At 34.7% G+C, this 13,780-nt stretch overlaps 1 protein-coding gene across 3 annotated transcripts in view; it reads left to right on the forward strand.

The window, feature by feature from the left end:
* The window catches only part of CADM2 (cell adhesion molecule 2), a 1,200,411-nt gene that overhangs the window by 1,112,156 nt on the left and 74,475 nt on the right, over nucleotides 1–13,780 (forward strand). For 2 of the 3 annotated variants that reach the window (XM_070406023.1, XM_070406024.1), the window contains one exon: nucleotides 3,126–3,245. The exons of the other annotated variant lie outside the window; for it this stretch is intronic. In XM_070406023.1, coding sequence (XP_070262124.1) covers nucleotides 3,126–3,245 — 120 coding nt within the window. The remainder of the gene's footprint in view (nucleotides 1–3,125; nucleotides 3,246–13,780) is intronic. 3 annotated transcript variants of the gene reach the window in all.

Raw genomic sequence — 13,780 nt, forward strand, 5'->3', positions numbered from 1 at the left:
TTTGCAGCCATAGTAAAACAAAGACTTATATTTTTGATATTTATTTTACATATTTAAATGCCATTTAACAAAGAAAAATCAACCAAAAAAAATGAGTTCGCGTCTCGCCTCTGACACGCATGTCATAGGTTCGCCATCACTGATCTAAAGTGTTTTAGAACACATAGGATGAAATGAAGTAATGGTGATTCAAAATATGTAACAGTTACTGGGAAATATTTCTTATACATGTTATAGTCTTGATCTAGTTGTCATATCAGCCAAGGTGCTTTGCACCAAATTACTTTCAGCTTATTAGTTTTTATGTATATATGAAGTCGAGGGGAGTATGAGAGAGGATGATGAACAGATAAGGAGGAGCCAGACTATGAGTCAATAATAATTTGTAGTGTTATCTCATTTATTTGGACACTTTAAAACCACAACCTGTTGTTTCTAAGTTCTTTGAAAATTAGCCTAGAAAAATGCATATATTCCATGCATTTTCACAATTTTAGCAAATAAGGATATTTTGTGACTTATACAAGAATGCTTATAATACTTGGTAATATAGAGTCTATCCAAAACAAATCAGGATTTATTATTACCTATTTTAGTTGATATGGGATAAGGACAAAAATACCAAATCACATGCTGTTGATTTTTGGGTGTTTTTTTTTTGGCTAAACTAAAAACAAAACAAAACAACGCAAAACCCGTTATTTGTATTTCAATTCTTTGTTAAAGTAATTTTGAAAGGCTGCTTTTCAGATCCAGTGGAATCATCTTAACTCATTGTCTGAAAACCTAATTTTTGATAATTTATAATAAGGTTATTTACATGAAGTTTTAAAGAACTAAAATTATTGTATACTAGAGGCCTGATGCATGAACTTTGTGCAAGAGAAGGCCTTCCTTTTCCCAGCTGCCAGCACTGGCTTCCCTTTGGCTGCCTGCACCCAGGACCCAGCTTCCCTTGCAGAGAGAGGTCCCGCCCACCTGCTGCAGCCCACCGGTCGGTGGCCTGGGCCTCCCTCTGGGGGGTGATCATGGGGCGATGGCCAGGTCCCTGACCAATAACATCGCACCTGCCTTGGCTTGTCTGGCACCAGTGGGTGTTATAGCGTGCTCCCGGATGGTTTTCTGGATGGTCGTTCCACTGTTCGGCTGTTCAGTCAATTTGCATATTATGCTGTTATTATATAGGATTCTTACATTTGATAGCCCTGGGAAATATTTCCCTTTGCATTAATTAAATACATATATTTTAAGATCCTAAAAAATAAGTAGGTGAAGAATATATTTTTTATTTTGGACAATATATGAAGATTAAATTCATGTTCTTTTTTTAATTTACAAAACATATATCATTTACCTTTAGCCTTTATAAACTATTTAGGAAAGCTAACAATGAAAAAAAAAAGTTATTGTTCTGGCCGGGTTGTTCAATTGGTTGGAACATTCTTCCTCCCTTACACCAAAATGTTGTAGGTTCAATCCGTGGTCTAGTGGGTGCAGGAGGCAACCAATTGATGTTTCTCACATCAGTCTCTCTCTCTCTCTCTCTCATCAATAAAAGACATGTCCTCCTATGAGGAAGAAAAATCTTTGCTAAAAATAAAATAAGACGGTACTGTAAAAATTAGTAAACAAGAAGTGATCATGCTCATAAACATAATATTTATTCATTTATGATGAAAGTCAGTTCTACTTTATGACCATGATAATTACACTCCAGGAAATACTCATTTTCCCTGGTGATTAATGTAGTAACACTGAGTTTTCAGAAGGTTATTGTCTTAAATTTGACTGGCCAGGAAGATAAGAGAGTGATCTCATGTGCTTTGCTACGTCTCCAGAGTAGATAATTCATCAGGTTAAAGTCTGAGTATCCAGTAGGGCTATTTATCAGAAGCAAAGAAGTAGAAAAATTTTGGTGTGACTCAAAGACTTTAATTGAAAGACTGACAGGAAGCCTGTTAATAGCAATATAATCTGTCAAACACTCTGAATACATCGGGGCTGTGTGGAAAACATGTAAAATCAAATCCTGGCACTGTAATTATAGGTAATTTGTGAACTGTTTCTAATTTCCTTACTGTGTAAATGATATGCCTATCCACTTGAGATGAGATTTGACTCTCTGAAGATCTTATTGCGGTCCCCACAGTTTGACACTGGCTATATTGTTTTACTATCCTCTATGCTGCTCTTCAAATTTTCAGCTCATTTTGAGTGACAGAAAGTACAATTTTGGCGTTAAACTCTGAGGTATTTATTCTGTTTAGTATGTTCCCTATATTTGGATCTACTGTTAACTTTGGCAACTTTTACTAATTACAGATTAAGGGTTGAATGTTAAATTCAAGTATATGTTCAATAACTTCTCCTAGGTATGCCAAATAAAATAAATCATAAACCTTTCAGAATATTGGGTTTCATGCTAGTTGACTCAATACTTGTTAAAGACTTCTAGGTACTGCACAATTTTAGAAGGCGTTACCAGCTAATCAGGGTAAGAATTGCAAGACTCCAAATGTGCATTAACATCATTTGTGAGAAAAGGAAAAATGAAGTAATATAATAACAATTGGCTTATTTTTGTTTCTAAAGATCGCTCTCATCCTATTTATTTCCTATCATTAAGTTTTCTTAAATGAAAAAAAAATAAAAAAGCCTTTAACATGCATATACTCACCCATCCATAACATTTCTTTAACCTTATATGGTGATGTTATTTGTGTTTAGTTCTGTGGTGTTGTTTCTTTGTTTACGTCTTCGACAAAGCATGTCATTTTTTGTTTTACCTATCTGTATTTTACTATTGCATGTCCAACTTTTTAAATGACTCAGTGAACAAATGAATTCTTGTCACTTTAAATTTCACTCTAAATATTGCGAACAATCTGTTTATTCTCAAACATTGCTCCGAGTTTTTACTTTGTGTAGGAGCATAAAATGAAAGTGAACAAAAAATGGCAAGAACTGTGAGGTACAGCCAGCTTTGTACCTGATAATCTTGTTAAAGCTTGTTAATGTTAAACCCAAATAATATGTATGTATTTTTGTAATTTGAATCATTTGATTTTGTCTTTTGTTTGCATGATATGATTTTGTTTTATATTTTGTTTTTTTCCACTCACCAGATGTTCCCAACACTTTGCTTCCCACTACTATCATCCCCTCCCTTACCACTGCAACAGTCACAACCACTGTAGCCATAACAACCAGCCCAACCACTTCTGCAACAACCAAGAGCATAAGAGGTACAGTATCCTTCTTTGTTATGGCCTGGAAAACACATTTAATGGAGCTTTAAGGGATTTTTTAAGGGGTAGAAAACTTAAGATCCAATTTTACTTAATAATAAGTAAGTAAATCACCTAACTTACAATCAATTAGGATGATTGGAATAGAATATAAGACAAATGTTATATTTAAATTTTTAGTGTCACTTATGACTATTATGAAAATATTCCAGAATATAAGTTAAAAACATATATAGTTCTACAGCATTGAGCAAATTTAAAATCTGAACATGGGGCAATTTTTTTTGCCTTGACTTTTCAATGCAGACAAAGAAATAACATGTTCAAGGATGCAGAGATAACTTTTGCTTTTTTGAGGTTCTAGTTTAATGTTAAAGAACTGTTATTTTTCTGTAACCAGATTAAAATGCCTAGTGTTGAATTTGTTCTAAACTTGACATAATCTATGGTCATTATAAACCATAAAAAAATATAGAACTTTTAAGCAAATATTCAACCTATTACCCTAAAATAATTTGCTGAGTGGATCTGCTTATTCTAGTATAATGTTCTAAAGCAAATGTTCTAGAGTTTCCAGGATGGTAGTATTTGATATTGGCTCCAGGAGTAATTTCTGGTATCAGTTTATTAATAAGCATTTTTGCCTCAAGGATAGCAACCTTAAAGAAATTGAAATAATCCTTAAGGACAAAAAAATAATTACATATGGTTCAGAAATATAAAAAAGCATTCCTGAGCAGTCATTAAGTGGTTAGCAAATGATAAAGAAATAAAGAGTTGAGTGCATTACAAAAAACACATTAAACTTTATTTCTGCATAAACAGCATTCAGAGAAAATTTGTCTTAAGTCTGTTTTTTATTTTTTATATATGTTTTTTGTCATGTTGGCTATACTAATATGTATTAAACTTGACAATTTAACTTGAAATCATGAGGATGTTACATTAATATATATGTAATTAAAGCTGTATCAAGGGCAGGCTTTGAATTATTTTCATTCACTTGTAAAGCTTGTTCAATTACACTATCTGGTTTTCTTGAAATTTTTATTCGTTCTCATTATTAAAACGAGTTGCCAGCTTTCACTTTGCAATTATCATAGTATTTTTTTCTCTTGTTCCAAAAAATTGTATTTGATAATTGCTAATTTTAATAGTCATGTCAACTATACTATACAATGTACAAGATTGATAGCTAAAGGATTGATAGCAAAGTTTGATGATAGTAGTAATAAGAACTTGTCAAAAATACCTAAGTTTATCTAATGGTTACTACATAAATTGTATTTGAGTTAAATGTACAAGTGAGAAGAGTTTAAGATATTTCTAATAGCAATTTACATAAAAGTGGGAAGAAAATAATAAAGATGAAGGAAACGGTAAATAATACTGTATGATTATAAAATGAAAGCTATCTAAAATTCTACTTTGCTTTATAATTTTTGAAGATTTTTACAAACAGTGATTCAAATTAAATATAATTAATCCATACTAACAAAATCTAAATAATATTAAGTTCCAATTGTACAATCAAATCAACTTGATAGAAAAGGAGGGAAACATGTTGATTTGAATTTTTATTTTAAAGACCTACTCATAGCCATTAATCAGTTATGGTGTCCTTCTTTAACAAATAGTCATTGAGCACCTGCAATATATATGGGACTATGCCAGGTTCTAAAGTTACAGAAGTTAAAGGTATTGCATAGAAAATCACTAACAATAAACTTAATGCATTTCCCCACAAAATAACCAGTGTTGGTGTTTAACTAGAAAAGTGTTCATCTTCTTTAGTCTGACATATATATGACTAAGAGAAAAGTGTTTTATTTTAAATGGAGTGTTTAACAACATTCTTTTATATTTGTTCATGTGTATCTTGAAATGTTGCCTGTTGCATTTTAGCCAGCCTGTTAAATAAAACGAAATCAATTTTATATTTTTCAAGTAAATTCACTTATTTATATGTTCCCTTTGATTTTTTGAGAACTTTACATTATGGACATTAGAAATGCTAAAATAATTAGTCTCCCTGAAATAAATGCACAGGTGAACAAACTTCAAAGAAACACACACACACACACACACACACACACACACACACACTGTTTTAACCAATAGTGAAAAGACACCAATATGATGAAGGAAAAGGTAAAGGTGTTTTTCAAATGACACCAATATGCATGGAAAGAAATGTATTTTGTAAGTTAGTCAACACATACTATCTATTTAATATAGAAAAAATAGTATCACTGACATTGAATGTCAGTCTAATGCTTATTTTCCTTCCTATCTTAAACAACTGGGGACTAAGGAAAGTCACCCAGCTCACCTGCATGATTAATGTTGTAGTTCATAATTGAAGAAATGGAAAATTCAGTCAGTACATAAACATTTCTTAAAAATCTTATACTCTATCCCTTTTAAGTTACTATATTATTCTCCCTTATTTATGTATTACCTATTAAATTAGAGCTTTCAGGTGCAATTATATTTTCAATGGAATTAATTTATTTATAAATTAGTGAAAAGTGTTTCAATATCATGTTAAAAATATCATAAGAATATGTTTGCTAACAAAAGCTGAGAAGTAAAGAAAATATTTTTAGCTTACAGATTTTTTTTAAAAGTTTGTGTTTCATAACTTTCTCTCATTCAATAATGTGAATGAAAATTTGGTAAACATATGAAGTAAACTAACTACATTTGATTTTATTAGGTATATCTGTAATTTCCTCAAATATTATAAACTAGAGGCCTGATGCACAAAATTCGTGCAAGGGGGTTGGCCCTCGCAGCCCCGCCTTGCCTTGGCCCTTACAGCCCTGGCTTCATCTGGAAGGTCATCCGGAAGTTTGTTCAGCTGTTTGGTTTAATTAGAATATTAAGCTTTTATTATTATAGACTAGAGGCCTGGCACCCAAAATTCATGTGAGGGTACAGTCCCTAGGCCTGGTATGCAATCAGGGCCATTTTCCCCAGCTGCCCACATCCATCCCTGCCCCCTGCCACCACCCACCCTTGGTTCCCCATTCGCCGTCAGGTGATTGGTACTTGACAGCCAGGGAAAGGGACCGAGAGGTCAGCTGTTCCTGCCCGCATACCAGCCCTGCCCCCGCCACAGGTGGCCATCAGGTGATTGGAGCCTGCTGGCTGGGAAAAGGGACAAAAAAGTGGTCAGTGCACCTCATAGTGACTGGTCTGGTGGTCATTCTAGTCATTCTGCCATTAGAGTAAATTTGCATATTACCCTTTTATTATATAGAGAATAGAAGCCTGGTGCATGGCTGGGGGCTGGCTGGCCTGCCCTAAAGGGGGCCCTGGATTGGGGTGTGGGGGTCCCCGATGGGGGAGGGGCTAGTGGGGCGAAGGGCCGCAGGGTTTGCAGGCTGGCCCCACCCCTGATCAGGGTGGGGGTCCCCACTGGGGTGCGGTTGGCCTGGGCTTGGAGCCACTGTGGATTTGCAGGCCAGCTACACCCCCGATTGGGGTGTGGGTCCCCGCTGCGGGGCAAGGCCGGACAGGCCAAGGGTAGGGCGGTTTGCAGGCCTTCCACGCCCCATATCGGGATGTGGGTCCCCAATCAGGGCAGGGCCAGCCTGGGTGAGGGGCCGTGGGCAGTTTTCAGGCTGACCATGTCCCTGATCAGGCTGGGGGTCCCCACTGGGGGAAGAAGCCAGGCAGGGTGAGGGTAGGTAGGGTGGTTTGCAGGCCTGCCATCCCCCCTATCAGGCTGAGGGTCCCCAATGGGGCCAGGGCTGGCCTGGGAGAGGGGCTTCAGGCAGTTTGCAGACCAGCCTCGCCCCTGGCTTTGTCAGGAAGGACGTCCAAAATGACATCCAGTCTATCTGGTCTAATTAGCATATTGCCCATTTATTAGTATAGATGATAACACTTACTTATCTATCTAATAAATGACTACAAATGAATCAATTTGTATCTCCATTGACACTTTTTCACCACTCCTATTATTGCTAAGTTTTCCATCCTAAGGTATGATGATCATCATCTATACAATAAAAGCCTAAGCAACCGTTATGGTGGAATGACCAAAACGACCAGTCGCTATATGTGCACTGACCACCAGGGGGAACACACTTAACACAGGAGCTGCCCCTTGGTGGTCAGTGCACTCCCACAGGGGGAGTGCCGCTCAGCTGTAAGCCAGCTCATGGCTGGCAAGTGCAACAGCAGTGTTGGGAGCCTATCCTGCCTCCTTTGTAGGTAGGTGGTAAGGAACGAGAGCCCTGAACTCTGGGAGGGATGTCTGACTGCTGTCTTAGGCCCGATCCCCGGGAATATCAGGCCTAAGCTGGCAGGTGGACATCCCCCAAGGGGTCCCAGACTGTGAGAGGGTGCAGGCCAGGCTGAGGGAACCCCCTCTCCCAGTACACGAATTTTGTGCACCAGGCCTCTAGTTTTAAAATAAACTTAAAGATTCACAGCTGTGGCTATATTATAAATCAAGATGAAATAGAGCAAAAGAGCTACTCAAATTGTCAAAGTCATAATCTTGAGAATTTTCAGTTTGTACATGAAATGTAACCCTGTTTGGAGAAAGAGGATCTTCAACCATATGAAAGAAAAGCTAGCAATTAGCAGTATCTTGTTACAAAAAAGGTGATAAAACACAGAGGAATGAGCAAAGTTGAGCAGTCATGGGAAAGATAGAAAGTAAGTGATCCATAGAGACATCTTTGACATCTTTGGTTGTGAAGTTTTGGTCCATCTGTTTAAAAGGTCTTTGGTCTTGAACATTGATCCAAACTGAGATTCAGCAGTCTTATTAGAATATTAAGAAACACTTAATAGAAGCATTTAATTCACAAGCTGTCTTGAGACTTGGCTAATATGTAGAGTTCTGGAAACATAATGTATGGTAGAATATTGCTCAATTCTTTTTAGTAGAACAAATGCATTTACATATAGTTGGATGATACAATTAATGAAATAATATAGTTTCCTTTAATAATTATAGTTTTAATTCTGGAAAAATTGTTTGGTGCTAGTGTACTGATTACTTTTTAATTTCAAACATATTTTAATTGATTATATTCTAAAATTAGATAAAAATGGTATTAAGAGCATGTGGAACTTACCTATCTCTATCTATATATCATCCTGGAAAGTTTATAAGCTTTCCATGTGATAGTATTATTGATATATATTATATATCTAAAATTTGAACATTTTATAAATCTTTTAAATGTTTTTCATTACAAAAGACCATTGTTATAACACATTTTAATTTCTAGTTTTGGAAATGGAGTTGTTATGGCAGTTTGTGTGTGTGTGTGTTTATTTTTTAAAAACTAGTGGCCTGGTTAGCCCTATTGTTCAATTTAGAAGGCGTATACACACTCTCTTATAAATGTGGAATATTATAAGGTCATCTGTGAGAAATTTTAGTGAGTTAAATATTATCATTCATAAAATTGTTCCAAATGACCTCATGTGATTTTTACTATTAATATTATATTAGCATTGTGTGTTTAACTTGAAAGTATTTTCTATTTGTATCATACTACAAAATTTAAATTTCATAATTACTATGTGATAACCTAGGAATCTTTAGCAGTACCCTCAGTTTATAGATGATATAAAGGTATTAAAATTTTAGTAAACATATATGACACAGTGAAATATATCAATGGCTATATCTATCATAAAATTTTTAATTAGAATTTGCAATTAACTTTTATACTTATCAAGGCAGAAAAATGAAATTCCTAATTGCTATTTGTTTTAATCTCTGCAAGACAGTAAATGCCCTAAAAGTAACAGGTATGGAGAGAACATATCCTATATAACAAAATGCTAATATGCAAATTGACCAAACAGCTGAACTACCAGTCACTATGATGTGCACTGACCACCAGGGGGCAGACACTCAATGCACGAGCTGTCCCTTGGTGGTCAGTGCGCTCACACAGGGGGAGTGCCGTTCAACCCTAAGCTGGGCTCAAGGCTGGCAAGAGCAGAGGTTGTGGCGGGAGCCTCTCCTGCCTCTGCAGCAGCATTAAGGACCCCCTGCGAGAGGGTGCAGGCTGGGCTGAGGGCTCACCCCAATGCATGAATGTCGTGCATTGGGCCTCTAATGTATATGTCATATTATAAAATTTAAATTTCAAATGGGGGAAACCCTTGAATGATGGTAAAATTGTTTATACAATCTATGTAAAAATCCAAATGAATTATTGGTTTAAATATAGATTTGGCTTAACATCAGACTTTGAAATGGTGGAATAACTTCATATTAATAAATTTACATCATTTATATAGTAATCTCAACCAATTTGTATGTTATAATGAGATTAATTGCATTGGAACATTATTCCAGAATGGCACTGCAAAACAAAAACAAAGGACTTTTTTTTAAAATTTAGGAAATCAACCATGGTCAACTACGGGTCTGTAATTAGAGTAATAGTTGAACAACCTCACAAAATTTAGAGATGGGTGCTTTCTGTTGGTCCCAGGCTTGGTTAGGAATGCCTGAGGCACTGGCCTGGGCTTTTACTTGGAGCTCCCACAGACATTTCTTCACCAAGCCAGTGTTGTGGCTGGACCAGCCCTTGTGATTCTTATGATAAACTCCAATAAGAAACTATCAAGGAACATTGATGAACACAATTTATTATTCTCAAGACTTGGAGGACCACACAGTGAGGTCACAGGTAGAAAGAGAGAGCAAACAAACTCACAGACCTAGGACTCTGTCTTTATCAGGGTCCAATGGTGGGGTGTCTAGGGTTTCGCAGTTTCACTCTTTATTGGTGATTTTAAAGCAAAAACACAAGAAAGGGAATGAAGGTGTGGAAAGGGAGGAGCAGAATTACTCAAAGCAGTCAGTCATCTAGGTTACCCAGGGCTTTCTGAAAGAGGGAACTTCAGGGGTGGGCAGCCTAGTCTTTATCTGGTTGTTTTGCTAGTAACTGCATCATGTTGCTCGCAGTATGTTTATTCAACGTGGATGGCATTTGAAATGGATACCTCAACAGTCAAAAGGTTAATTTCAAGAACTTACATTACACATACTCAATTCTTCACAATTAAATTACACAGTAAATGTGTTACTTGTGTTTAAAAATACAATATTAAATAAAATATTTTAAATCATTCATGTAGAATAAGATGAATTATAGCATATATCTAGAATAAATATACCAGCAATCTAGAATTTTTAGTCCATATGCCACTATTGTATTTTTAAATCATGTGAATAATAAAACTGAATTATTTAATTGTATGTGACCTTAGAGACCTGTTTGAGCATTAAGTATAATCCTAAAACATTGCTGATCAAAAGATCTTAATAAATAATTGCTTTTAGCCCTAGTCGGTTTGGCTCAGGGCATAGAGTGTTGGTCTGTGGACCTAAGTAAGGGTCCTGTGTTCAATTCTGGTCAAGGCCATGTACCTCTGTTGCAGGCTCCTCCCTGGCCCAGGCCCTGGTCAGGGCATGTGCAGAGGCAACCCATCAATGTGTTTCTTTCACACCTATGTTTCTCCCTGTCTTTCCCCCTCCTTTCCACTCTCTCTAAAAATCAATGGAAAAAAATGTCCTCGGGTGAGGATGAAAAAATAATAAATAAATTAATCACTTTTTCTGTAGGTTTTTTATTTTTTATTTTTTACAAGTCACTAATTGAGATTAGTGACTTGTAAAAAATAAATCATGTACACAATGTTACGCTATTGCAAATGAAAAGCTGCTGCAGTATTTACTTGTGCCAGCATAGACAAATTGAGATGAATTGTAAAATTCTACTCATATTTAATATGGGCATTTTAAATTAACTACAATTGCCTAAAATATTGACTATGAAGTAGTGTTTTATATGTAGACCCCTTTACATCAATTATTATGTAATGTCTCTGGATTCAAAATATAATATGCTAAAGTAAAATAAACACAAAATGCATGCATGTACATTTCAAACAACTATCTGAAGCATCTGTTTTAATTAATTCAGATTTTAAAAAAGCGGTAATGATCTGGCCTGTGCTTTTATCCTCTATTTTTTTCATGCCTACAGAAACTCCAGTCTATATTTCTATGCAGTTTCAATAATGTGTCTTCTCCTTCCCTTTTGAATTATATACATTAAAAATTGAATACAAAGAGATAAAGAAGCATTTATCAGAATAAAAGAAAAAGAAAGCCAGCACTGAGAAAAAATGAATGGAGTAAAATCATTCTAGCTCTAAGTTAATGACTATGGAAAGCCTCAAGACGAGCATTTACAATTGTAAAATATATCAACTTGAAACAGTTAAATCTGAATGTGTGTAAATCAAGAAGTTGTTTATGAGCTTATATTATGAGTGGTTAGCTATTAAAATGTTTCTGGTTTTATTGGTGGAAATAAAACACAATTTGCATGGTGTTATAAGATTTTAAAAATTTAGTGCCAATATGTTGGTGTTTTTTTCACTTGACAAAAATCAAGCAATCATTCAGTTTCCAGATGGTCCATATAAAGAGACCTGCTTATCAGAAAAAAAATCAGGTTTCCACATTTGAACTGTAATTTTATCTAAACTTCCATTAGGCTTTTGAAAATTTATTATATTGTAATGATTATATGAAGTTGACTCAGTTTCAAAATTAAATATACGAAACATAGTTCATAATTAAAATAGGATACTAAGAGTGTTTCTTACTGGGGAAAAAACAAGCAACACATAGCTCCACAGTTGCAGGCACTCCCAGCCTTGCTTACTAGTACTATATTGTTATGCTGAGAGAGGACATGAGTGCTCATGCTGAGTGGGGGTTCCTGGTCTTTATTTAAGTGGGCTATGGACCCACACATTTGCAGATTAGGTTATTCTAAGGTAGCATGGGATGCTAAAGTTGTCCTTTCTGTTCCAGTAGGTCTTATCTGGAGTAAGAATACATATCACTGGTTATAAAGTTGAACTCTGGGAAAAAATTTGAAAAACTTTGAATATTTACCTATTTCTTATGGAAAGCAGAACACTTATGCTCCATTCTATTTTCTAAGGACACTTGAGGCTCGGGCAATTTAAAGCATCAAACATTTTTAAGAGTTTAATTTCCAGTTTGTTTATTTATTTGCCTTAGATCAATTTGAACAGAAACATCTGTTCTATTCATTTACATTTATTTTAAATAAACAGGTTTTTTTTTACTTCTATAAATGTAAGAGTATCTTCATTGATTTTATGGTAATAATCCTAGATTTTAATATAATCTAATAATACATACAATTCCTGCAAAACAACCTCCAAGGAAGAAAAGAAAATGTTCACTAGAAGACCATGTGCCATTTTCTTTAATTCATTTTATATAATATGCATATACATCTAAATATTGAATTTAAAAATTTTCATAATTATTACATTCCAGCAAGCTTATCACTTATAAATATCAAGACTAAATAAATTACTTTATTATTAGGATGGTAATATATTTTATATTTTAAAAACTCAGCCTGCATATGTGAATAAATGTATTTCTAGAACATGTTTAAAATTACTTTAAAAGTCATTAATAAACTAAACTGGTTGTATCTTTCTTACTAACCAATGAATTAAATTTATGAGCGGTGCCTCTGAAGCTGAAAAGATTGCCGGCACAGCTCTTGCTTCTTTGACACTCCACATGAAAAACACAGTTAATAACCTCCTATGTAAGCTCGGTGAAACACCGAATTGATACTAATTAAACCAACTTTGGGACAGAAGGTGACCTTGACTTCAGCTGTAACTTTCTGCCAAGACAATAAATAAGAGCAAATGGCACAAAGCATAATTTCTGAGAAGGATCTAATATAATTTATGAATCTTGGGGAGTTGGTAGTGTTGCAATAAGTGCTTGGATAATTGTAATATTTTAAAATATCTTTTGTTTCTATAATACAGTGGTTTCTTATTTCTCTAGATTTCAATAATTTTTGTTAGCTTTCTGTACTCCTTTAAAATAACCTGTGGCCAGAAAATTATAAACTACTTGATGCAAAGTGAGCATAAGATGAATGCAAGACAAGGAAACAGATTTTTCCGAATGAGTTCTCAAATACGTACAAAATATTCATGCAATTTTAGTATCAGAACTGCTTATGCCTGAGCTGCAGTGACGCTGACTTTTAAATAGAGAAATACCTTTATTAAATGATTAAGAAAAATGACTAAGAAAAAGAAATTGTCCCAGCAGGGACACAGATTTAAACTATTGCAAGAAAACCTTTTGAAGCGAATGATTTGTAACAGTTCCACGGTTCATATTTGAATTGAATCGTATTAAAAGAGTCAATAAATTTACTATAAATGGGAAGAGGTAAGTAAAAACAGAAATTAAACTTTATTTACCAATACTGCTTAAAGAATTACATTAGTGTAAAGGGAATTTTGTTCAACGTAATAAACAAAAATACCTAATTTAAGTCCATTTATTTTTCATTTAAAGAAACTCAAGTATTCCAACGGATATTTTATTTATTTTATTTAATCTACTAATGAGCAAAGAATGCTAAGCAATGAGTGTTTAGTGGAGAAAAAAACAA

This window comes from Myotis yumanensis, unplaced genomic scaffold (assembly GCF_028538775.1).
Source record: "Myotis yumanensis isolate MYYU_CA2020_CCGP unplaced genomic scaffold, mMyoYum1.0.hap1 SCAF_2, whole genome shotgun sequence".
Lineage (NCBI taxonomy): Eukaryota > Metazoa > Chordata > Mammalia > Chiroptera > Vespertilionidae > Myotis > Myotis yumanensis.